The sequence below is a fragment of the Choloepus didactylus genome, chromosome 12 (assembly GCF_015220235.1).
Source record: "Choloepus didactylus isolate mChoDid1 chromosome 12, mChoDid1.pri, whole genome shotgun sequence".
NCBI lineage: Eukaryota > Metazoa > Chordata > Mammalia > Pilosa > Megalonychidae > Choloepus > Choloepus didactylus.
In genome coordinates this window covers 34136698-34163894 of record NC_051318.1, presented here as the reverse complement: position 1 = coordinate 34163894, position 27197 = coordinate 34136698, and the positions used below count along the sequence as shown (strand labels likewise).

At 35.9% G+C, this 27197-nt stretch overlaps 1 protein-coding gene across 2 annotated transcripts in view; it reads right to left on the bottom strand.

The window, feature by feature from the left end:
• The window catches only part of FGF14 (fibroblast growth factor 14), a 686839-nt gene that overhangs the window by 145098 nt on the left and 514544 nt on the right, over positions 1 to 27197 (bottom strand). For both annotated transcript variants that reach the window (XM_037800215.1, XM_037800216.1), the window contains exon 2: positions 1280 to 1390. In XM_037800215.1, the coding sequence (XP_037656143.1) occupies positions 1280 to 1390 (111 nt within the window). The remainder of the gene's footprint in view (positions 1 to 1279; positions 1391 to 27197) is intronic.

Here is a 27197-nt window from a genome sequence, read left to right as displayed (position 1 = left end):
GAATCATTTTATTTTTTTCTTTTCTAAATCAAAAGAATAAAGAAAAATAAACCAATGAACAAATATAATAGGGAAAAGTTTAAAAGTCCAAAAGGAGATATAATGGATACAAGGAGAGAAAAAAAGATTAGAAATTGAAAAGGAAAATGAAGACAAACAAATGAAAAAAGAAACTGAAAGAAAAGTTAAAATGTCCAATGTCTAAAAAATAAGTACAATGGCTAGCAGGATATGGTTATTTCACATGGCAGCATCAGATGCAAAAATAATCTATTTTATAACATTAGCTGCCCTCAGAATCAATTTTACTGACAATTTGAGTACTATAATTTAATGTAAGAAATGCTTGTATATTGACTAAGTGTATTCAAACCCTCCCTTCATTTCATGGAATGAAGTAATATACCTGAAGAATAAAAGATAACTGGATGAAAGGAATCATATCTGCTCCTGATACATTAGTAATATTTCCTGTGATTATATATTTCTAATAAAATCAGATTTTGCTTCTCACCAACTCTTCTGATCAGAAAAACTATGTTTATTTTAGAACTAATATGCTAAACAAGAATCAGATCCCAGTGTAAAATGAAAAATGGAAGAAAAACACAACATATGATAAAGAGACAGAGACAACAGAATGAGAAAACAGAAAAGTTATATGTAATAAATATTAAATTGAAGACAGACATTTATACAATGGAAGATGTATTGCTTTTTAATTAAAAAACAGACTCAATTCTATAAAGTTGTTGAACATCTTGTAAAATGTATTTAGAGGCACATAGCCTTCACGTCCTCTCTATAGAAGAAAGATGTTATATTTGCAAGAAGCAGAGAATTTGAAAAATTACATTTCTATTAATTGAAACAACTAATCCTAGCTCTTGAATTTCCACAAGAATAATTATGGACTTACAGGCCTCGGAAATTAATACATTCAAAGAAAACATGTAATCAGTTTTCATCTAAATATCTAGATTTTATGATAATGAAACTAAAAGTAATAATCATCTGCTGGATGTGATTTGTTTGAAGAAAAGGAAATAACATTAATATTTAATAAAACTTATCTTAAAATCATAGGATTCTTTTGTTGCTCAATTAATACTTTCACTCAAATAACTTAAGTAAAATTGTAAATGGCATTCTAGTGTATAACATTTATAAAAATGAACTAACATAAGCAAACATTTAAAAGTATATTTTTTAAAGTCATTTAAGTAGCACTATGTCTTCTACAGACTGTGTTAACTGATGACCTGGGGTTGTCACTTACTAGAATTAGTGCTGTCATCCTTGGTTCCATCGAGAGCTCCATCGGGCTGCATTTGCAAGTAGTAGCCTTGCCTGCAATATAACCTGGTCACTATACCCTTGAGCTGGGGATCTGAAAGGCAAACATAGTTATCATAAGCCTCACAATGTGTCACAACATAGTTTCTTTATTCTTTTGTGTTTCTTTTCTTTCTTTTTGATCAGTAAGAAGGTATCATATAGAAGTAGCATGTTTGATATTGTCTCCTTGATTCTTCTGTATTTCATCAAACTGATGCACTAATCATAGAAAGTAAAGAAAATACGAAACGGGCTATTTTGGGAACTAATGTTAAACTATTAGTTTAATATTAAACTATTAAATGTTTTTTAGTTGATTTTTCTTTTTTTCTTAATTTGACAAGTAACTCCAAATGTGAAAAACCTGTGTCTTTTAAAATTCCTTCTAATATTTTATACAAATTCTTAGAAAAAGCTCTGATGTGCAGAATGTCCCCTGGATACCTGAAGGATCAACTTAACTCGCATGGAGGCATCTGCAGAAAAAAATTTACTTCTGAACTCAGGGTGGAGCACAATAACAAACCTATGAGACAAAATCTGGATAAATTGGAAAAATTAAGTAGGGAATCCTGTTCATTATATCATTGAAAAGGAGAATAAAATTATACAATATGGTATTTGAGCCTCTGCCAACAGGGGTGAAGGGACAATGCAGCGGAAGTTTATTAAAACAAAATGGGAAATTATATGGTAAGAGACTTCTCATTTGATTATTCACTGGAAAAAAAACACTATTAATCTATTGTTTCACATAGAGTTAGTTGGACTTTTGAAAATATTTGCATGTGGCTTTTCAAAGGCCATCTCCATCACATGAATAGATTTTGATGTGGTACATCACAATCCTCACCAAGGCAACAGACATCTTTCCACAATAGCAGAATGCAGCATGCAAATTTGATCATGCTGTCAAAATAGTAGGGCAGTACAAAATGGTGAAACCTAGCAGCTTGTAGTTTATAGAAAAAATACGGACTTGCAAACAGGCAAACACAAAAATACATGTATAAAAAATTAAAGACGTCCAAAAACAGAATAACTTTAGACCTACTATGTTTAGTTCCCAAGAACTTAAAAAGAAAGATAAAATGTTTCTATGCACATATTATATAACCAATAATTTGAAAAGTGACTCCATTGGACACAAACTTTTTTCAATGATAGTATGATGTTAAGAAAAAAAAAACTTCTGGAAAATAATGCATGAACATCACAGCATCACACCATCAGTGTGATTAAACATATATATACTATATATGTTTTTTGTAAAAAAGAAACATACCTAAGTGATTATTAGGATTGTACTACATATATTCATTATTCCATAGTATGTAACTTTTAAAAGCATATAATTCTAAGAAGTCTATTGGTGAAAAAAAAAACAGAATTACTGTTGCGTCTCAGTCTGTCAATCATCCAGAAAGGCTAGACCAGGCTATCAACCCTATAACTATTGAAGACTTCTTTTTCTTGGTTTTGCTGTGTCATAGTTGTGCTACTTACTGAATAATTATCAACAAATAAGAAGAGAACAAAAGAAAAAAGGAAGGAAAGATTTCTTCATTGCCATGAAAACAGAGAATTGTACAAACTGACAATTTTTCTGCAAAACATTTATGTTCTGACTTTACCTATTTCCAAGTAATCCTTTATATTAGCTACTTTAACTTCTGAGTTTCCAGCCAAGACAGTAAAAAGATACATACACCCTTGCAGGTTTCCTCACACTTACACAAATAAAGCCCTCTTTAACCACACTCCTACACCTGGTAATGATATTGCATACTCTGAGATCTAGATAAATTTCAAGGAAACAAAACCAAGTTGAGTTTTGATTTATCTGGTTTCATATTTTTTTGGTAATTCTCTTTTTTAGAAATAATAAGAACATTGATTTCAAAATCTTCCAAGGTGCCAGGCACTGTTCTCAGTACCTTATAGACTGAATCATTGAATCTTCACCACAGTCCTACTTAATAGGAATCTCATTTTGAAGATAAGGAGTCACAGAGCAGTTAAGTAATTTGACAAAGAACACATATCAGTAAGTGCAGAGTTTGGGTTTAAACATTAATACTCAGCTCTCTGCAGCCTGCTCACTTAAAAACTATACTATGCTGCCTTTATAAATTGAACAATTAATCTAAAACATCTTAAACATCTAAAATAAATGCAAACCAATCTGGTTTTTTAAACTAGCATTTCAAAGATTAACCACAACTGCATCTAAAGCCAAACCCTGCACACTAAGAGCTGAATCTATGATATACAGCAATAGCACAAAGACTATAAAGGATCAGAATTCTTAAAAATGTCCTAAATTCCACTCCACTTTCCACAGGCTACATTCCCAATCAATCTCTGCTCCAGGAAAGTCTCACCAAAATCATAAGTTTAGTACCATATATATAAAACTTCTTCCAGTATTATTTTCAGCTCAATGAAATCATTTCTATTTAGCTCACCCCTTCAGCCAATCCTTTCCTGACTTGACTATTTATGTTAACATTATCTGCCCACTAAGATTGACACCACACTTGCCTTATTAGTCCATCTAATGAGTTGCCCAATTGGTAGAGATGCTGTCTTCATAATGTCCCTCCTTTTCCCCCCTTTCATATTTTCACTTCCAACAGCAAGTTCAGCTTCTCATTATCTCTCTTAGGCGGTCTCCCCACTCTCAGTTATCCTGTTCCAATCTATCAGACCCAGGAATATGTGCCAACTCTTCACCTCCCACTAAATCATGTACACACCCTACTGCAGTAGGCACCCTCCTGTCCACTGGCCTTGTTTACTCCTGTTCAACCCCACCACTTGGACTTAGCTTAACCAGGGTTACTGTGAGTTGCTAACAATTATTCATAATTCCCTATATTGATCCTGTTCCTTTAACCTTAGCCTGTCTGTAATATGACCTGTGTGAGGATGCCCTCTTACACATCTGCCCACACACACGCATGCACATACACAAACACATATGAACACTTCTTTGCACAGTTAATTCTTTTGCCTCCTTTCCAGTTCAGCTCCATCAGCACTTCCTCAGGATCACTTTCCTTAACACCCTCAGAAGAAATCACATTCCTCTGTTGAACTCTTTTACGGCAGTGTTCATCATAGGTTTAGTTTATTTTTTAAATGTTAAGCTTATTTAATACTGAAACTTCTAAATACAAAAAATTTACAGAAAACAATGCAACTTACAGCCAGGTACTCACAACAAGACTAAACCAGTGTTCATATTATGCCATATTTTTCTTTATAACTCATGATTAGAATTTCACATTTACTTGTGGAATTGTATTATTGACACATACCTTCAAAATTGATTTGTAAGCTTCATGAAGACAGTTGAAATATGGATATTGCTCACCATTAAATCTTTAGGGTCTAGAAGGGTCTGTTGCACAGGAAGCTGTGCAACAAATATTTGTTGCATGAATACTGACCAGGATGTAGTAAAGTAACCCATCATTTCCTATATTGCTAGAAAGACTTAAAACTGGAATAACAATATGAAAACTCAAGATGGCAATTTCATTAAAGCCTTAAAATGATCAGGTAATTGTAATTTCTGGAACTCTAACTTTCAAAAGAACCCAATAATATAAGTGCATGTAACATGAGCATGACAAGGCTTCCTAGGGAGAAAAAAAAAAAATACATGAAGGAGAATACACCAAAATGTTATATATGGCAGTCTTTTGATGTTGGTTATCAGAATATTTGTTTCCAACATTTTGTTATTTCCAAAATTGTCTATAATTATGACATGCTCATTTTAGAACAAAAAGCAGAGAGTTTGTTAAATTACTATATTAATTACTTTTGGTGAAGGATGAGCAAAAACAACATTGCATACATACATATAAATAGTATCACATGATGTTGCATACTTGCATGTAAATAAATTAAAACACATATCCCTATTGTATATTACACTGCTCACTCCAAAATTTGCCAGAATTTCATTCATTGGTTTCCTTTTTTACAAAGTCACATACCCATAAAACCTTTGCTCTGGTTCTTTACTACTTCTCATAAAATCTGTCAACATGAAATGTGGCCATTACCACATAAGGTAATTTTTTCAAATAATTTTAAACACAAAAAAAGAAACACACATACACACACACACACACGCACACACACACACATAGACACATGTAAAACCTTTCCTCAAAGGCCAAAAGTATGGAACTCAATGAATAAAGAATGAAGTTGGAAGACCCACACTTCCTAATTTTGATACTTATTTCAGAGCTACCATAATCAAAACAGCCTGGTACTGGGAAAAGGAGAGACATATAGACAAATGGAATGTATTTAAGAGTTCAGAAATCAACCCTCACATTTAAGACCAACTCATTTTTGACAAGGGTGCCAAGCCCACTCAATCAGGAAAGAACAGTCTCTTCAACACATGGTGCTAAGTAAACTGGATATCCATACGCAAAGAATGAAGGTGGACTACCTCACACCATATATGAAAATTAACTCAAAATGGATTAAACACCAAATATAAGAACCAAAACTATAAAACTCCTTGAAGAAAACATAAGGAAGCATCTTCAGGAACTTGAGTTAGGCAATGATTTCTTAGAATTTACACCAAAAGCACATGTAAAAAAGGAAAAAAGTAGACAAATGGGACTTTGTCAAAATTAAATACTTTTGTGCACCTTAGGACTTCACCATGAAAGTAAAATGATAACCTACAGAAGGAGAAAATATTTGGAAACCAGATATTCAATAAGGGGTTTAGAATCCAGAATACAAAAAAAAAAAAAAAAAAAAATCCTACAACTCAACAAAAAGATAAACATAAACAGCCCAATTAAAAATGGGCAAAAGACTTGAATAGACATTTCCCCAAAGAAGAGATATATATGCCCAAAAAAGCACATGAAAATTGTTTGACATCATTAACATTAGGGAAATGCAAATAAATACCACCATGAGATATCATTTTGCATCTACTAGAATGACTACTACTTAAAAAGTGGAAAAATAAGTGTTGGAGAAGATATGGAGAAATAAGAATACTTGTTCTTTATTGGCGGGTATGTAAAATGGCGCATCCTCTGTGGAAAACAGCTTGGTAGTTCCTCAGAAAATTAAGAACTACCATATGACCCAGGAAACCCACTTCTTGGTACGTGCCCAAAAGAATTGAAAACAGGGACTTGAACATATATCTGCGCACTGATGTTCATAGTGGCATTATTCACAATTTCCAAAAGAAGCAACCCAAGTGTCCACCAACTATTGAATGGATAAACAAAATCAGGTACATATTTACAATGGAACATTATTCAGCCATAAAAAGGAATGAAGTTCTTATGTATGTGACAAAATGGGTGAACTTGAAGACCTCATGTTGAGTGAAATATGACAGGCACAAAAGAACAAATATTGTATGATCTCACTGATATAACATAATTAGAATAAGCAAATTCATAGACTCAGATACTAAATTACAGGTTACTAGGAGCCGGGGTAAGGGTAAGAAATGGGGAATTAATGCTTAGTTGGTACAGAATTTGTCTTTGGGATGATGGAAAAGTTTTGGTCAGGGATGGTGTTGATGGTAGCACAACATATGAATGTAATTAACACCACTGAAGTAAGTATTTGAATGTGGTTAAAAAGGGAAATTTTAGGTTGTACATATATATATTAATAGAATAAAAATTTAAAACAAAAAAACAGGACTGTACAATTCAAACAGTGAACTCTAATGTAAATTGTGACTACAGATAACATGAAATTATAATTTTTTTATCAATTGTAACAACATTACCACACTAATGTAAAGTGTTAAGAGTACGGGGCATATATAGGAACTCTGCATTTTTGGCAATTTCTCAAACAACAAACAAACAAATATATAACCAACCTAATGAGAAATGACCATATATGCTTAGCAAATTAGTGTTACCAATGTGTTTTCATGGTATCTTGCTTTCAAATTTCAATATTTTTCTTCATTTCTTAGAGGTCTTTGTCCTAAAACATAAAAAGTCTTAAAAAGCATGGGGGTAAAACATTTTATTTAAAATGTTTTGAGGGTTTTCCTTATGTGGAATTCTGTACTAACTATACTCTTTGATATTAATTAAAATAGAAAATAATGAAAGCTAATGGGTATGTATATTGAGAAAAAAAGAATGTTTCATAATATATTACCCTGAGCAGGCAGAACTGAAAGAAATGCAAATCAAGCCCACTGCCTTCAGATACAGGGGAATACATACCTAACACTTTTAATTAAAACAATCACTCTCTCATAAGTGGGTCCAATGAAAGCAATCACTGTCACAAATTGTTTTCATGCAATGTGCAGACTGACAAAAGAGAAATCAGGATAATCCATCAAATAATGCATACATTTTTAATCATTATTTAAATTTAAAAATGTATAAAATGATTTAAATATTTTATAAGGTAAATATATTAATGTATATGCATCATATGTGCATGTTTTATGTACACATAAATCTGCATATCAATTGGTTATCAGTGTAGGCTCTTAAATGCCACTTTTCTGTTAGCTATGAAAAATCACACTTTTTTACAGGGTAAAAACAACTTTTGGAATATACATTTATGTGGGAAACATGTGACAGAGCTAATCAGATTTTGGCACTCCTAGTAGCAGAAAATAGTACTGTGAATAATTTACCCAACACTATAAATTATCATAAAAGTCAACCATAAAAATAAACCACACCCAAGAACTCTTCCCAAATGGCTGAGTAAAACAAAAATGGTGGAATAGGTGCACTAAGAAAAATGATAAAAGAATGAAGAGAACTGAAAATTTGCTCTATTTTTCTGTTTGTTCATTCACCAGATTGAATATCATTAGGGTGATATTCAATTTCCTCCGTGGGCTGACCCCATACTACTTCTAGAGCCCCATCCCTTATGAAAACTTGTTCCAGACATTTCAGAGTAGTTGTTGCACCCACTATTACAGCTTTTAAATTTTAACTGCTGTTTCCACAGCCTAGAATACCCTTCTCCACCACTTCTATGCCTGCTAGAATACTATGCCTGTCAGCACTAGGGATACTGTCTTGAATAAAAAACAGTTCTTGCCCTCAAAGAGCTTACAAAGAGCTTGAAGTCTATTGAAGGAAGATAGGGAGAACCCATAATATGGCTTTATATAAACTGACCACGTATTGTTAGTGGGTTTACAGGTCTTTCTTCCTTGCAAGTACATTAAAAATTCCTTGATAATTTGTATCATGCATTACTCAAAATAGGCTATTACTGTGCTTTGTACAGAGCAGGTGCTCAAATATTTATTGAGCTTAGTCACTATCTGTTTGCTTTGAAAGAATCTATGTATACGTCTGTTTTATTTTCTAATGTGCTAAAACAAAGACCATACAATGGCTTGGCTTAGCAAAAAGAATTTATTGGCTCACAGTTTCAAAAACTAGAAGACTTGCTTCCTCCCCCAGGTCACTTTCTTTTGGCTGGCCATCCACCTTTGTGGTTTCTTGGCTTTTCTGTCACAAGATGTCTTCTACCTTCCCTTCCAGGTTCCATTGACTTCCAGCTTCTGGATTCTCTCCATGTCCAATTTCTGTGCCCGATTTCTTTTGCTTATAAGGACTTCAACCATATTGGATTAACTAATAACGTCTTCAAAGGTCTTATTTATCAATGGTTTTATACCCAAAGAACTAGGTTTTGGGACCTGAACATGCCTTTTGTGGAGGCCATGGTTCAACTCCCAAGAAAGCCCTACATGGCTTTCTAGGCAAAACACATTGCGCTATGTCTTATTTAAGAGTTAGAGGAGCAGAGCATGCTTGAGATAAAGGTAAATGGAGATTTTTGAAGTGGGAACCACTAATGATTTTCAACTTCTTTCCCAAATGATTTTAGCAAAGAATTCCCTCTAGATAAAATATATTAAGAAAATGACTGTAGAAAGCCCTACTTCTCAGGGAAAATGTTAGAGGAGTTCATTAAAGGGAAAGCAAGAAGTTAGGATTCTACTTAATAGTTGACCCTAAGCACCAGGGAAGAGCCCTAACAGTGGTATCTTTAGAACCTTAATACAGGGTTTTTCATATCCAGTGTCTTGGAATATTCAATTTCTACAAGCTCCAGAAGAAAGCAAGTCTTTGGATCCGTCAGAATAGCACTACCTTCCAATATTATTTTCCAATGCGATTCTCTAATTGCAACATCCTAACATACTAGAGACACAAATAGAACCCCAATACTTCAACATAATCCAGAATTGGGTGCCATAATGGCCAAAACATTGGATCTTTTTTTCACATTACATATTCATCACAAAGGTGAATAATTGCAAGGTGAATAATTGCTTAATACAGCATTTCATCCTTTGTCCCACCAATTCATTCCTTCTAAATTGTAATTACATATATTTAAATTTTAAGTATAAATGTTAATTATATAATTGTAAAAGACAATGTTATACAAATTTCCTGTGCATGTTTAAGTAAGAAAAAATCCAACTTGTCCTTTAGTTAGTGACTAAATTCAGGATCCAAATCAACATATTATTTTTACACCGAGGGTAAGTTTTCCTGATCATAAACAGTGCCAGAGTCCCTAATTTGTGAATGACTTAATTTGCTCCTTGCCATGAGTGCATGCTTAAAGAAGTGGTCATGTTCTGTCTCATTTAATGTGCTGATGAGTCACTCTGTGTGGCATCTACAGTATTTACAGTTAAGAGCATATTATTCATGATCAGATTCTTTGTTAAGATGTCAGTGACACTAAATACTGAAAGAAACAATATAACTGAGGAACTTTTATATCTTCTTTATATAAGCATAAATATTAGGAGGAACTAGGCTGTCGGATGATTGAGAGCATAAATATTTCCTAGCTTGCAAAGCAAATCACTAGGCATTTGACTTAATTTTTCTAATTCTATTATTATGGAAAGAGTGGGACCTAAGAGATACTTTCATTTAGTTGCTATCTAAATACTATGTATTTTTAGTTCTAGATATTTATTTTGGTATTTGTGTTCTTTATTGTCATTTTCAGATAAGAACTTCCAAGGGTGTTCAAGCTGTTGGCAATATCTTGGCAATGACCATATGTTACTAAATATTCCCGGCTAAATTAACAGAATATCCCATATTTATGTAGCCAATCTCTAAGTATTTAATAACATCTTTCAATTTCCTCATTACTGGTTATTGTATTAAGAAAACCACTGTGGCAATAACTGCTGCAGACCCCTGTTAGAATGACTAATTCTAAAAGAAAACCATGCCTTCTAGAAATCCTCACAAGTTCTATGCTTAAATAGTGAAAACTTGCCACAATAGCCACAGACAGACAGACAGACAGACACAGACACATATAAAAAACAGACAAAGAGTAGGGGAAAAATAGGTTTGTCTTGCCATGTGAGTGGCCCAAACCACATACTTTAATTTTAATAGACAATCATTTCACTGTATGCTGCTCAACACAAAAGCCATTTTATACTTATTCCAATACAAATAGAACAGCATATTGTAATATTAATCATGGCTCCCATTATGTTCTTCATAAAGTTTGAAACTAATCAAATATCACCAAATGACTTCAGGAACAAAAGTTCATGGGTATTATTAACATTTTCTAATATTCTAATATTCTACAGTTGAATGTCATAACAAATTCAACACTGGAAATATGATAGGAAAAATGTGAATGTTTGTCATATATTTATATCATCTGTATGCCACAATCTGAGAGAGCTTAATCATTGTGCAGACTTTCTTTAAAAGTCTAGGAGACTTCTACTCTGGCCGCAATGGAGTTATAGGAACCAGAAGTATGCTCTTACAATTAACAAAAAAAAAATAGAGAAAATGATTTTGCAAGACACTGTACATCAATGATCCCTGAGAGATGGGAAACATGTGAGGTGATCCCTATGATTGTCTGAGTTTAAAGCCTTAAAAGAGAGTCTAGGCATGGTCCAGGGAGGGGAAACCCAGGAGGAACATGGTGGATTCTCTCTAAGTTGAGGTGATGGAGCTGAGAGGCCAGGGAAGCCAAGGCAGATAGTTTGCAAAGTACTGGAGAGGAGAGAGCTGCCAAGATAAGGAACTCTGGATATCAACAGAGGGTCCCTTCAAGTACTGATCATTATATGCATATGAGGAAATGACTCGAGGCTGGGAAAAGAACCCTCTGAAAGTAATAATGGTAACAGTGCCTGGCACATACAGGAATGAGAACATCCCTGTTCCTATTAGTCAGACTGAAAAACTTCATAATTCATGGGGAATTCAGCAGAGTACAACAAAGGGTCTTGCTTCAGTAGTGGGGAAAATTTAGACCCAGACTGAACACTACTTCAGTCTCAATCTTAAAAAGCAAAATCTAAAAAGATTATACTGTTTCTAAGTAACTTAAATGAATCCCAGTTAACATTTATAGCAATACAAAAATATCCAATATGCAACCAGGTAAAATTCAAAACACCTGGAATCTAATATAAAATTATCAAGCAGGCAAAGAAGCAAGAAAATGTAGCTCTTAGGAGGAAATAAGAAACAAATCAAAACTGACCAAGAACTGAACCAGATGTTAGAATTAGCAGACAAAAACATTAAAACATTCATTATAAATATATGTCATACATTCAAAAAGTTAAATACAGACATAGAAGATAATAATGAACTTCTAGTGACAAAAATATACAATTTAGAATATTAAAAAAATACATTGGATGGGATTAATGTCAAATGGGACACTGCAGAAGAAGAGTGTTGAACTTGAAAGCATAACAATAAGAAATATAAAAACTGAAATGCAGTGTGAAAAGTGGAGAGTAGAGAGAAGGCAAGAAAGAAAAAATACTTGAATAAATAATAACCGAAACTTTTCCAAATTAATGAAAACTATAAAACATCAGATCCAAACCATCAACAAACAAAACACAAGAATTGTGAAGAAAATTATACCAAGATACATCATAATCAATGTGCTCAAACCAATAGTAAAGAGATAATCTCTTAAAAGACATGATACAGAAGAACAAAGATAAGAAAGACAGCAGATTTCTTGTTTGAAACAACTCAAGCAAGAAGATAGTGGAGCAACATCTTAAACTTATTGAAAGAAAAAAGCAGTCACACTAAAATTCTAAACCCAGTGAAAGTATTTTTCAAAGACAAATGTAAACTAAAGATGTTTTCAGAAATAATTCATCAGCAGCAGACCTGCACTATGAGAAATATTAAAAGATGTCATTTAAGGAGAAGGAAATAATACCACACAGAAATATGAATCTAAATGAAACAAAGATCACTGGAGATGGAAACTACACATATCAATACATAAGGTTTTTTTTTGTTATTTACACTCTTTAAAAGATGATTAACTGTTTAAGCAAACATAATAATATAGCATGGGGGTTTATCATACATGTTAAAGTAAAATATATGACAAGAATAGTACAAATATTGGGAGGGAGAAATGGAAATACACTATATATATTTAAATATATACTACATATTCTATTGAAAAGGCCCCACACTTGGTTTAGTGCCCTGCTGTCACTGTCAAAATCCTTAATACTTTTGAATAAGAGCTTCTGCATTTTCATTTTGCTCTGGGCTCCTTGAACTATATGCCTTGTCCTATTCTTAGATATGGCTCTAAAGCATGATCCATTGAAGGAAACATTGGTAAGCTGCACTTCATAAAAATTGAAAGCTTCTTCTCTTCAAAGGAAACTGGTAAGAGAATATACAAACAATCTATAGACTGGGAGAAAATATTTGCATGTTTTCTATGTAACAAATGCTTGAATTCAGAAAAATATAGGTTCCTTAAAACTCAATGATAAGGAAACAAACATCCAAAAATTTTAGCATACACTTCACCTGAAAACACCAAAGAATATATAATGGAGATAAAGAAGCACATTAAAAGATGCCCAAGATCATTAATCATTAGAGAAATGAAAATTAAAACCACAATGGGATGCAAGTACATGCATGTTAGAATATCTAAAATTAAAACTAATAACAAGGATGTGGATGAACTAGAACTCTCATTGCTGGTGGGACTGTAAAATGGCATAAACACTTTGGAAAACAGTTCGGCAGTTTTTTAAAAAAATTCAACATAAACCTACCATATAATTCAGACTTGTCACTCCTAAGTATTTATCCAATAGAAATAAAAGCCTATGTCTATACAAAGACATGTACATGAATGTTCATAGCAGCTTTACTTGTAACAGCCAGAAAATGAAACAATCCAAATGCCCATTCAACCGATAAACGTATAAGCAATCTGAGGTATATACATGCAACAGAACACTACTCAGCAAAACAATGAATGAATGAATGATAGATGCAACAGAATGGATGAATTCCAAAATAATGGTGCTGAATAAAAGAAGTCAGGCAAAAAGAGAACCTAATGTATGATTCCATTTATATAATAATCTATAAAATGCAAAGTAATGTATAATGACAAGAAGACTTGGGACAGTTTGGCAATTAAGGAAGGGACAAGAGGTTGGGAGTACAAAGGGACCTAAGGAAACTTTTGGAGTGATGGGCATATTCAGAATCTTGAGTGTGGTAATGGCTCCATGGGTGCACATATGTCAAAATTTCTGAAATTGGGCATTTTAAAATGTGGAGGCTATTTATGTCAATTATACCTCAACAGAGCTGTTAGAAATAATAGTAAAAAGACAGAAAACAATACTCCATATTAACAATAATTAAACAATATTAATATTTGACAAAATGGATTTCAGAGCAAAGAATGTTACCATGGATAAAGGAAGTCATTTCTCAATGACAAAGGAGTCAATTCATCGAGAGTACACAACAATCCTAACAACAGGGCTTCAAAACCAAACAAAAAAAAAGAAGCAGCAAAAATTCATAGAACTTCAAGGAGAGAGGAAAATCCAAAATTATCATCAGAAATTTCAACTCCATTTTCAAATATCGATATAACAAGTAGACAGAAAATCAGTCATAATGATACAGGAAAAAAGTTTAACAAAGTATTGTATGTTAAATGTAACATAGTTAAATCACTATAAAGTATGATTCACTTTTTTCACAAATTAGAAATGGGATTCTCTAAATTTAAGGAATCTGAAAAACAACTACTATTTGACTCATTAACAGAATTTTCACAGCCAGTCAAACCTATAGCAAGCCATAGTAATTTGTACTCCAACTGTCATTATATTATCTGAAATTAAGGGTTAGCATGAGAAAAAGTGTATGCTGTGAACGATTCAAGGGCATCTGTTGAAATTATTGTTTAATAAAATTCAGCATCAAAAGCCTTTCAGTGAAAAGTTATATTGCAATCAGGATATATCATAAAGCATTAAAATAGAAACAATAATTGCAGTTTTATTAGCTTTCTTTAGAGAAAGTGCAGCAGAGTAAAATGGGAATTTTGCAAGAAAAAATTGCTTTTAGTTTTTAACACACAAGTGCCTAAAGGCTAGGATGCCTTTACCTAATGTATTATGCCAAGAAAATAAGCAGTATGGTAGGTGAACCTAAGAAAATAATTTCACATGACAAGGACTGATAAATACATTCCAGAGGAGAGGCACATATGTTTAAGCAAATAGTATTTCTGAGCAAGTATAAAACTCATTTTGCCTGATGATATCCTGGAACTATTCGGAGACCTCCACCTAATTGGTAGAGTTGGATGTATGAATAGCTGCAAGTGGTACCGATAAATACTTCAAGGCTGCTCCACTTCAGGAAGGGGCAGACATCTGAGGGCTGCTCTCTTTTAAGTTTGTCTCCCGGACATTTGTCTTCCAGCTACTTCTCGAAGGAGACTGAATGATAGAAAACTTTTCCTTTTCTCTCGTTTTTTTTTTCTTAAACAACATCATTCCCTAAGAACTTCCAGAACAGCAGGGTAAGGAGCGGGAGGAAAAAGTATTCAGGGGAACCTAACCATCCAAATAGACATTGACACCTTCAGCTAGAAAGCAGAAACATTCATGCAAGAGGTTACGAAAACGATAAAAAAAAAAATTCTGAAAATCATGGTGAAAGATCCATGAAGGACAACATAGAATGTGACCTTGAATTAGAATTAAGATGTGAACAGGTATATGTATATTGAAAGCAAATGTTTCCTTAGCATTTTCCAGTAGGAAGTAGTGTTTTTCCATCATTTTTAGTTTTCAGGCTTAAAATGAATCTCAGTTCATAACAATTTCCTCAAATTATCCCTAATAGCACATCAACACTAAAATTCTACCATACAACTGCAGGAATAGACCATTTCACATTGGAAAATAAGCTCAAGCCCTTTGGAGGAAGAATCCTTGCCATGTCCTGTTTAAGTGTATGTTGAAAAGCCAAGATATTAAGCTTGCTCACTGGGCAGGCATTTATTGAGCATCTCCTTCAGCCCATTCTCTTTGCTGGGAGTGGGAGGAATTTATAGCCGACATAGGTTATGTCCATTGCTCCCAGCATCAGTAATCCAATAGTAAGATGTGGCTCTTAAAATAACTAAGCTCTGCAAACAGAAAAGAAATGTAAAACTAATTATATAACAATAGTATGAATAATAGCTATTGTTTCCTAAGCATGTTCTCTGGACCAGGAACTTTAAGTGCTTTGTTTATATTGACCCATTTAATCCTCATAGCAGCTGTGTGAGGCATGTTGTATTATTAATCTTACTTTACAGAGGAAGAACCTGAGGCACAGAGAGGCTATGTGATTTGCACAAGAGTGACACAGTAAGGAAATGATGTAGCTGGTATTAGAGCCCCCGTAGTCTCGCCTCATGGCCTGTCCACACACCACTCAGCCATGCTTGGGTGATCCCCATGTGCTCAGACCACACAGGTCCAATGAAAGGACCCCGACAGACTGAGAGTGGTTAATGCTGTGGGCCGTGGGGAAACTGTATTAGAGAATGTTTAACCTGAAGAAGGTAAAAGTCAATTGTTTTAAAGTATTTGTGGGCCTTTCATGAAAAAAAGAAATTGGAATTATTTAGCTTTGCTTCAGAAGATAGAATTAGGATAACTAAGTAGACTGATATCAAGAATGAACATATATAGGAGCAGTGATTGTTATCTATTTTGTTCACTGCCTTTCAGGTAGTAGGTGATCAAAAAATAATTGCTTAATTTATTGTGGTAGATTGAATCATGTACCTCAACAACAACAACAGGAAACATATTCTTAATCTTAATCCATGTTCCTTTGGGTATGAACTCATTTGTAAATGGGACCCTTTGAAGATATATTATCAGTTCAGGTGTAGACTCATTTGTGAATAGGATCTTCAAAGAATCCATTTTGGTGAAGCCAAACCGAATTAGTTATTAAGAGGAAATCAGTGGAAACCAGAAGAGCAGATAAAAGGAAAGGGGAATCACCATGTGGCTGGAGGCAGAGATGCAAGCCAGGGAACCCAAGGATAGCTACAAGCCAGCACCTGAATGCTACAGATTTGGGAGAGAAAGCCTGGGCTTGCTTGCCCACGCCTTAACTCTGGACCTCCAGCCAATAAATGCCTGTCGTTAAGCCAACCCACTGTATGGTATTCGTCAGAGCAGCCCTGGCACACTAAAAACAATAAAAATAAATTAATCAATAAAGGAGGGAAAAATTTGCAACAATCGTAGCTGTCCAATGAAAAAACCAATTCTCCTACAAAGTAACACATGCCCTGGGTATGAAAGTGTTCTAGAAGACATTGGATGGTTTTTCTATCAAGATAATTGGGGAGAGAATTTCTACCTTTTGTACTTCAATTTTAGTCTCGTTTTAGGCTTGCTTTGAAAAAAAAAAAAAAAAAATACACCTGCAAATGCAAACCAAATATCATGAAGAAAAGCAGAAGTTAAAAAAAAGTCAAGTGGAACTCCATTATCATTTGAAAAAGACCAGTTCAGGACCTCTGCACAGCGTGGAGTATGGAAACTGCTGACCCTTTCCTCTTCTTACAGGTTGGGCTATGAAGAATTAAGAAGAGAAGAAGAGTGGAAATGGGTGAGGGAGTGAGGAGAATAAAAGGAACTATTTCTTACTAAGTTGTTAAGGGAAAACAAACAGACTCTGCTTATTAGAGTAAAGGTTTAACAATGGAAAACAACCAATGGTCAAAAGGTTGAGAATATTTTAAAAAGGTATAAAGCAAACTGTGGGGTTTGGAGCTTACATAAGCCAGGAGTATTTTAAAGAGAATTAGATCTACTCAAGTCCAGAAGAAAATTTGCATTTTATTATGCATTCAATTGTCATTCTTTGTATTTCAATTTTCCTTAGATATTACTTTAACTACATTGTACAAATATAGTCTCATAGTCAGAGTGTGCTAATTTAATAAGCAATCTAGCTGTTTGGACATGTTTTCTGGGTGCAGAGTGGGTGGGAGGAAAAGTGGGGGAGATGATTCAGAATCAGATCCTCTTTCCGTCTTCCCTCACCTCTTCCAAATGTACATTCAAGTCCTAACTCTTGATTTCCTTTGTTTAAATTAAGTTATAGTCTGGGTTTGTGGCTTTAGTATTAGATCCATACTTTTAGTTTCTGGAAAAAACCTTTCTGGGAAAGGCCATACTCAGAGAATACATTTCAACACACCCCTTTAGAAATTGCAAAACTTAACTACTTATACTTTATCCACATTTGCAATTTGTCCTCACATCCATGGCCTGCTTTGTCCAGTGAAGGAATTTGCTCTTTACCCAAAGACTTTCTGACCTATAAATGGTCTGGCATAGGCCCTAGAAAAAAAATCACAGTGCTCTGGAGAAGAAGCAAAGAAGCCAGGAAAGCCTGGAATTGCAAAGAAGGGCAAGAGCTGGGAGGTGTGCTCTCCGAACTCAGTGAACCTTGTCTCAAATGACAATGAAAGACACTAGAAAAATGAAAATCAAAACTCAGAATACACTACACTCAGAAATACATCTTTACTGCATGTATGTCAAGGCCTGCTTTACCTTTTATAATATATGCATAATACATAATTTTATATAATATATTATAATTATAATATATAACATATAATTATATATATTTTACTATAATTTTGTAGGGATTAGGAATTTTAACATTTTTACCAGTTTCAAAGTCCTAGTTCAGTTCTTTAGCATCCATATATGAAAACAAATGAAAAGCTATTCATGTAATTTGCACTCTATGCAAAACTGTGTTAAGACCAAAGTATTTTCTTTCTTATGGAGTTTACAGTCTTATGTGGACATCAAGTTGTGTTATATAGAAAACAAGTCAATACAAATAAAAGACTTAAATATTACTGTATATCAACACCACTGGCCAAAGAAGACAGCCATCCTTTATGACAAAAATACATAGTACAGACATTAACACTAACAGCAGGTCATTCTAATCCAGGTTAAAGTAGGCTTCAGAGAAAATGTGGGATTTCAGCTGAGCCTGAGAATATGGCCAGGATGTGGATGATGGAAAGAGATGAGGAGCTTTCCAAATAAAGGGGATGTCCTCAAGGAAGGGAAGTCCGGAGTGTTTTCTGAAAACCTTTAGACTGAAGGGATAATGGAAGTTAAGGCTGACAGCAGCCTGCAGGTACCTCTGGATATGCTTGAAACTGAACCTAAGGAGTGTTCTCATTAAACAATGGGGAGACAGTGTGTCCTGTTTTGTTTTGTTTTTTTCTATTAAGAAGTGACCTGACAATGGTGACATTTTAGAGCACATTATCAACTACAGATACAAGCAAACTCTTATTCTTCACATACAGAATGCTTGGTAAAATAAATTTTTAAATTTTATCCTAAAAATAAAATGTACTTAATTGTGGTTCCAAATTTCCAAGCTCTTCTATAGAGAATGTTAGCACTGGGGGTGGCGGGTGAGGGGAGTCTGGTCAAGTCTAGTTCTAAAAAATATTTTATGCTATGACATTGACTTCAAGATCACTCCTACTGAAATTTCCACAGGGTATTAATTTCAATAATATTTTAATCAAGCTTACTCTGTTGCTTCATGATGGGAAGATATTTAACAAGATGATTAATAGAAAACAACAAAGCTTTAAATCCCTACCAGCATTTTTCTGAAATGTGCTCATGAAGTTAAACAAAACAGCATCTCTCTGATCAACTCAAAGATGGATAACTTGAAGACTACTTCTTTTCAAGATTACCTTCTGATGAACAAAACAACAATGAAATTTAGAAAAAAAGTTTCTTGAAATACGTGTTTCCACTAACTTATGTATATTGGTGTGAAGATGTCAAGGGAGAATAAATTAAGAAAATTTACCTAACATGGTCAATGATTTAGAGACCACTGTGGCCTCATTTAAAAGAGTGACTGTGTAGGTATAGAAGAAAGTATTCTGAGCTAAAATTCTTCCCTCGCTACAGAACTGTTTTTTTTCATGTACTAACATGATTGGAGAAATTAATTTGACCTAAATTTTCTCTTTCAAGGTAAGCAATGTATTTTTCAGATTTTAGAGTTTAAAGTAATTACAGAACTGTTTTTATGTCCCCAAATTTTAATCATGTGATGTAGAAATAAATAGAAAGGACACAACTGAACATGTGTATAAAACCACACTTGAAGAAATCCATCCATTTTTAAATTGGAAAACAAATTGTAAACCACTGATCAAAAGCAAATTATCAAATTGATGTTTCATCAAATAAAAGAAAGGGGAAGGAGCTTTACTATATGTTTATCTGACCTAGGGACTTTCAATGGGCATTGTTTCTTTCTGTCTTTAGTACAACCTATGCAATAGATGAAGAATACTTGGATCTGAGAACATAAATAATTCGCCTATTCTTGCCCAATTAGTGAGAAATGAAGTTGACTCTCAATCCTAGATGAAAGTTGTCTTTCTTTCATGATGCTTTTGGTCTACACATAGTGTCTCGTTTTTTTTATGTTTTATACACATCTTTATTCAGACTATTTCCTCTCTTTCTCCACCTCTCCAAGGTTTGCCTTCAGTGTTCCCCTTTTTGTGAAGTGGCCCCTTATCCTCCTTGTGATAATTCATGTTCCTGGATTTGGATAATTTACCAACCCAGCTTTGTTGAGTTCTAAAACTCAGTTTAAAAAAATCAAAATACATACTGTGCCAGTTTGAATATATTGTGTCCCCCAAACGCCATTATCTTTGATGTAACCTTGTGTGGGCAGATGTTATCAGTGTTGATTAGATTGTAGTTCTTTGAGTGTTTCTTTGGAATGTGCCCCACCCAGCTGTAGGTGATGACTCTGATTGGATAATTTCCATGGAGGTGTTGCTCCACCCATTCAGGGTGGGTCTAAGTTGATCAGTGGAGTCATATGAATGAGCTGATATAACAGAAGGAACTCATTGCAGCTGTGAGTGATGTTTTGAAGAGGAGCTACAGCCAAGAGGGACACTTTGAAGAAAGCACAGGAGCTGCAGATGAGAGACAGTTTGAAGACGGCTGTTGAAAGCAGACTCTTGCTCCGGAGAAGCTGAGAGAGGACAAATATCCCAAGTGCAACTAAGAGTGACATTTTTGAGGAACTGCAGCCTAGAGAGGAACATCCTGGGAGAAAGCCATTTTGAAATGAGAACTTTGGAGCAGACACCAGTCACGTGCCTTCCCAGCTAACAGAGGTTTTCCGGACACCATTGGCCATCCTCCAGTGAAGGTAACCCAATGTGTTACCTTGGACACTTTATGGCCTTAAGACTGTAACTGTGTAACCAAATAAGCCCCCTTTTATAAAATCCAATCCATTTCTGGTGTTTTGCATTCCGGCAGCATTAGCAAACTAGAACAGACTTTGGTACCAGAGAAGTGGGGTGCTTTTGCTGCTGAGTTTGCAAGTACCAAACCTGCTGGAGTGGCTTTTTAAATGGATAAGGGGAAGATTCTGGAAGAATTGTGAAAAGCTTGATAGAAAAGGCCTAAACTTCTTCAAAGAGACTGTTTGCAGAAATACGGACTCTAAAGATACTTCTGACGAGGACTTTAACAGAGATGATGATGTGTTGTTGCGAACTGGAAGAAAGGCGATCCTTGTTTTAAAGTGGCAGAGAATTTGGCAAAATTGTGCCCTTGTGTCAGATGGAAGGAAAAATTTGAAAGCAACAACCTGGAATACTTAGCTGAGGAGATCTCCAGACTATGTGTAGAGGATGTACCCTGGCTTCTCCTTGCAGCTTATAGTAAAATGCAACAAGACAGAGATAAACTTAGAACTGAACTCTTGGGTTCAAAGAAACCAGAAACTGATGGCTTGGAAAATCCCAGGCTTCCAGGGGGTGGATCCCCAGAAGCTACAGCCCAATATGAGGATTTAACCAAACATGGAAACCAGCTGCCATTTTAGTAGAAGCCAAGACTGGAAATGGAGTTATTGAGAAAGGATTTGTGCAAAGTCCTATTGTCTGATGGCTTTGACCCCTGTGTGCTTCATGCAAAGCCAACAGAATTTTTGCAAGATCTTTATAGACACAGCCATTGCCAGTCTGGACTGGAGGAGACAGACAAGGAACAAATTGAAGGAAGAATTTCTTCAAAGACAGAGCCATGGAGGTTGAGGTCTGGAGTCAAGAGATCTCGGGCTGGGAGAGCAGAGCAGCCCACACACATGTAAAGACTGAGTTTGCCCTGGAGGTTGAGGGAGGACCTTCCGCCTCGATGCTCAGAAAATGTTCTGCCACCCCAAGCCCCAAAGAGGGTGGAGCACATTTCCAGGGATTTGGGGAGAGCCTGGCCGCCACCCCATTGTTCTGAAGGGGTTGAGCGTATACCCCAGAGATGGAAGGGAATCTGGGAGCTGCCCCGATGTTTGAGGAGGGTGGGGCCGAGAAGGTGGTCTCCCCAATGTGTGGATATGTTGGAACACTCACCCAAGCGTTGGGAGAGGAAAGGGCTGCCACAAAGGCCCTTAGGAAGTGTTAGACTCGCACTCTGTCAAGGCCCAAGGATGCAGTGTCATTCTGTAAATGCCTCTCAGACTTTGAAATCTAATGGAGTTTGTCCTGTGGGTTTTAGGAACTGTTCTGGTCCTGTTAACCCTGTTTTCCTTTCAGTTTCTCCTATGGCAATGAGAATGTTTGTCCTACGAATGTCCCTCCTTTGTATATTGGAAGCACATAAGTTGTTCTAAGTTCACAGATCCACAGCAAAAGGAAAATTATGCCTTAGGACTGACCATGCCTATAATTTTGATGGAATCTTGTACTTAACTATTGTTACTGAAATAATTTAAGTTTCTGTGATATTGTGGGATGAACGTGTTTTGTATATGGAAAGATAATGCCATTTTGGGGTGCAGGGGGTGGAATGTGCCAGTTTGAATATACTGTGTCCCCTAAATGCCATTATCTTTGATGTAATCTTGTGTGGGCAGATGGTATCAGTGTTGATTAGATTGTAATTCTTTGAGTGTTTCTTTGGAATGTGCCCCACCCACCTGTGGGTGATGACTCTGATTGAATAATTTCCATGGAAGTGTTGCTCTGCCCATTCGGGGTGGGTCTAAGTTGATCAGTGGAGCCATATAAATGAGCTAACATAACAGAAGGAACTCAGTGCATGTGAGTGATGTTTTGAAGAGGAGCCACAGCCAAGAGGGACACTTTGAAGAAAGCACAGGAGCTGCAGATGAGAGACAGTTTGAAGATGGCCATTGAAAGCAGACTCTTGCTCCGGAGAAGCTGAGAGAGGACAAATATCCCAAGTGCAACTAAGAGTGACATTTTTGAGGAACTGCAGCCTAGAGAGGAATGTCCCGGGAGAAAGTCATTTTGAAATGAGAACTTTGGAGCAGACACCGGCCACGTGCCTTCCCAGCCAACATAGAGGTTTTCTGGACACCACTGGCCATCCTCCAGTGAAGGTACTCAATTGCTGATGTGTTACCTCGGACACTTTATGGCCTTAAGAATGTAACTGTGTAACCAAATAAACCTCTTTTTATAAAAGCCAATCCATCTCTGGTGTTTTGCATTCCAGCAGCATTAGCAAACTATAACACATATATAACATGCTAGTTAAATTTCTGACATAAATTTTGACTTATGAAAAGGCCTATGCATAAGGTAAGAAATGCTAATGTGCAGGTTTCAGGGCCTTCCTTAAGAAGACATTTGGGGCATTCTTATCATAAAGGGTTTGTTTCTGTCCTCAGCAGCCCACAATTGTGGAATACCAACAAGTTGCATTTGTAAAAAGCATTTCCTGGCTCACCTGAGAAAATATTTTGCTTATGAAATGGCCTAACGATGACTGCCCCAGACTCTTATGAAAACCTTTATGTCTGCTTTGCACTACAATGTGCCAGAGAGAACCATTCATTGACTGCTATTCATCAAAGTCCCTCCATTTAAAGGAGACCTGTATTTCATATGGTCATCTCAGAAAGTCAAAACTTTAAATAAAATTGGAACTAAGAACTTTCAAATCTCTGAGAGGACACCATAAAATAGGTTACAACACCACCATGGGTTGTAGCAACAATGCTATACTCCCATACAGCCTCAAAGTTGGAAATGTTTCCCAGTGAGAAAACAGAATTTATTACTTCTGGGCATTCATGAAAGCAGACTAGATCTAAAGAGGCTCTGAGTGCTACCCTGGTGATGCCACACACAGCAAAAATTCCAAGCCCAGAGACTCACAAACTCCTGCCAGCTTTCTGCTCAACATCTGCAGGAACTGCTCTTGCCACGATGGGGTCTAGGGGAGGGAAGGCAGCAGGGTAAAAGGAAAAGAGACTGAATTTGAAGCAAAGATGGAGTCCATTTCTCCTTTTGTCAGTTCTGTGAAATGGATTAGATGCCTCACCTTTCGGGATAATGTTTCCTCATCTATGAAAAGACAAGGGGGAATAATGTCTATCCCCTAAAGGTGAGATCACTAAAGATCAGGTATACACTGGTTTGAGAGGCTAAGGAGAAGTGCATATTTTTGCCTCCTCTTTTGCCAATAATTTTCATTGCTCCCCCTATAGGAATTTAAAGCATAATTATCTCTCTCCAAATCTTTTGTGAAATTGGACACATTTATACTGTGAGGTGGGTACTTTTTCTGGGGAGACACACTACCCTCTGCCTTGTGCCACTTCCTCAACTTGTCCCCTCCAGTCACCACTCTGCAGGCACATGGCTTCTCACCTGGTACCCTCTGTGTGGGAAATAACCCAGACTCAAATGCTCCCCATCTGAAATGGGGCCCTTTGTCTCCCAGAGTTCAGATTTTAGCATCGTGGGGAAACATTTCATAAGCGTCTCCTAAAAAGCACCTGCTTGCCTAGAAATAATACCCAATGCATTCTCCTCTCTTTCCACTTTTCTGTGCAGTCCACGCAGAGAATGGCCTTCATGTTGTGTTCCTTATCTTCCAATAGGCAATGATAATGATAATTGTAATAACAATAAAAGCCATCATTTAATCATTGTTCACCATGTGGCAAGCATAATGCAAAGAACTTTATAGACATTACCTAACATCACCCTTAGAAAATCATATTAATCAATTATTACTTTAATTTTATTTATTTAAATATATATGTATAATTTGAGACTTAACCAAATAAAGAATTTGACAATGGTCACATTGTTACTAAGTGCTGAATCTGGTTTGATCCCTATTTTCAAGGGTGCTAGATGGAACTGTAAACAATTACTAAGTTTTATTTTACTTCCCAAGCCACAGATCCATGCTTCTGATGGGGTATATAAGAAATAGAGGAAGAAGATGAGGGATGAGAGTTACATTATTTGTAAGTGCAGAGAGTGTGAGTGTATATGTGTGTGTGGGAGAGACAGAGATTGGGGGAGATTGAGATACAGACGAAAGAAAAACTATCCAATGATGTGTTGGGATTTGGTCACAGAATAATTGACGCATACCATTGGCTCAGAGGCTCAGATTTAAGATATCTAGAGTTTGCACAGCAGGGAAAGAAAATAATAAGGAAATGGACAGCCTAGGCAATGTGAAGATGTAAAAGGAACAGTTTCTTTCACATGGTTCTTTTCTCTTTTTTTAATGTGTCCTTATACAAACTCTTAATTTTCCCCTAAGGCAAGTGTGTGCACCAGGTATTATATAAAGACTTTTGATACAAAATTTCCACATAAGTTCCCTTTGAAAATTCTTCAAAAAGTTTTTAGAAACAAGGGAAACTGGCTTCACCCTTACTGTTTTCCATTCGGCCACATACATTATTTGGGCATCAGGAAAAGCTTAATAAAAGCTAATTAAGATCAAGACATTCTTAGCTTGATAATTTCCTTTACAGCAGAGAGGAAGTTCTGAGGCTTTGCAACTATGTAGGCCATTGAACATGTGAAATGAAAGGAATTAAACTTGTCATGAGTCACTACTATGACCCCCAAATATCCTAAACCCAGTGTCATTTGGCTTAAGGCAAAATGAATTTGTAGAGAACAATGAGGTAATTTGTCTCTTAATCCATTCTGAAATCTCCAGGAACAAAATCTAAAGTTTGACAGTGGCCTGACTTCAGTACAGTGTGGTGGGAAAACACTGAGGTTCAGCCATTTCTAGCTGTGTGATCTTGGTAAATCACAGACTCCAAAATTTCTCTGTAAAACGGACATAAAAATACTTGGACAGAGAATGTCACATATAAATCTCATATATTATTTTAAAGGAGTGAGGAGTCATCAAGAAATGAGGCTGAAAAGGTGGGTAGATGTCCAAATCTTGGGATTTCTGTTAAATATATTAAACATTGAATTTTATCCTGAGAACCTAATAGATTATTAAATTAAAGCATGCAAGTGACAAGATCATATGCAGATGCTTAAAGTATTGCTCTGTTTGCTCAACTGGTGGGTATGATGCATGCAGTTAAAATACTGTTCTGGTGACCAGGCTACAGATGGCAGAGCCTTTCTCTGAAGTGGGAGCAGTGACAGTGACAAATACATAGCTGTGAGGACCATGTAGGAGGTAGAACTGGTAGGATGGGTTTTAATAGAGGTTTGCTCTCTGCATCGGCTGCCTGCTATGTTTAAAGCCGGCCTTTGCCTCTTTCTAAATAGCTATTTCCTATTCATCCTGTCCATTCATCACCTCACCTGTCCAGTACTTCCTCTGGTAGGGCTTTCCCGGCTCCTGCCCTTAAAGCTGCATAAGCTAAGCCTGCATTATGTTCTCACAGTACCTTATGGCAAAGTTCTGCGGTTGCATTGAAGGTGTTGTATTGTGATTATGTATCTGTTCATGAGATTGCCTTGGCACAATAATGCCCCTCCCACCCCACCCAAGATTTTCAAGCCCTAATCCCCGAAAATGTTACTTTATGTGACACAAGGAATTTTCCATATATGATTAAATTAGGGATCCTTAAATGGGAAAATTATTCTGGATAATTTGGGTGTGTCCAATATAATCACAGAGGTCTTTAAAACGCAAGTGAGAGAGAAAGAGAGTTGTCAGATGCAGCATTGCCGGCTTTGAAGATGGAGGAAGGGGCCATGGCCCAAGGACTGTGGGAAGCATTCAGAGCTGGGAAAGACAAAGAAACAGATCCTCCCCTAGAATCTCCAAAAAGAAACACAGCCCTGCCAACACCTTGATATAAGCCCAGTGAGACCCATGTCAGATTTCTCACCTATAGAACTCTAAAATAAAAATTGGTGTTGTTTTAAGGCACTAAATTTATGGTAACTTGTTACAGCATCAATAGGAAACAAATACACTTGCATTAGACCGTGAGCATTTCAAGGGCTGGGATTGTATCTTCTTTAACTCTCTACGGCAAGCAGGGAGCAGGCACTCTGTGTTTGTGAAAGGGCTTTCACTGAATTTAACACCCACTCTCAAACTTTCCTGTCCTTGTTCTAGTACCACC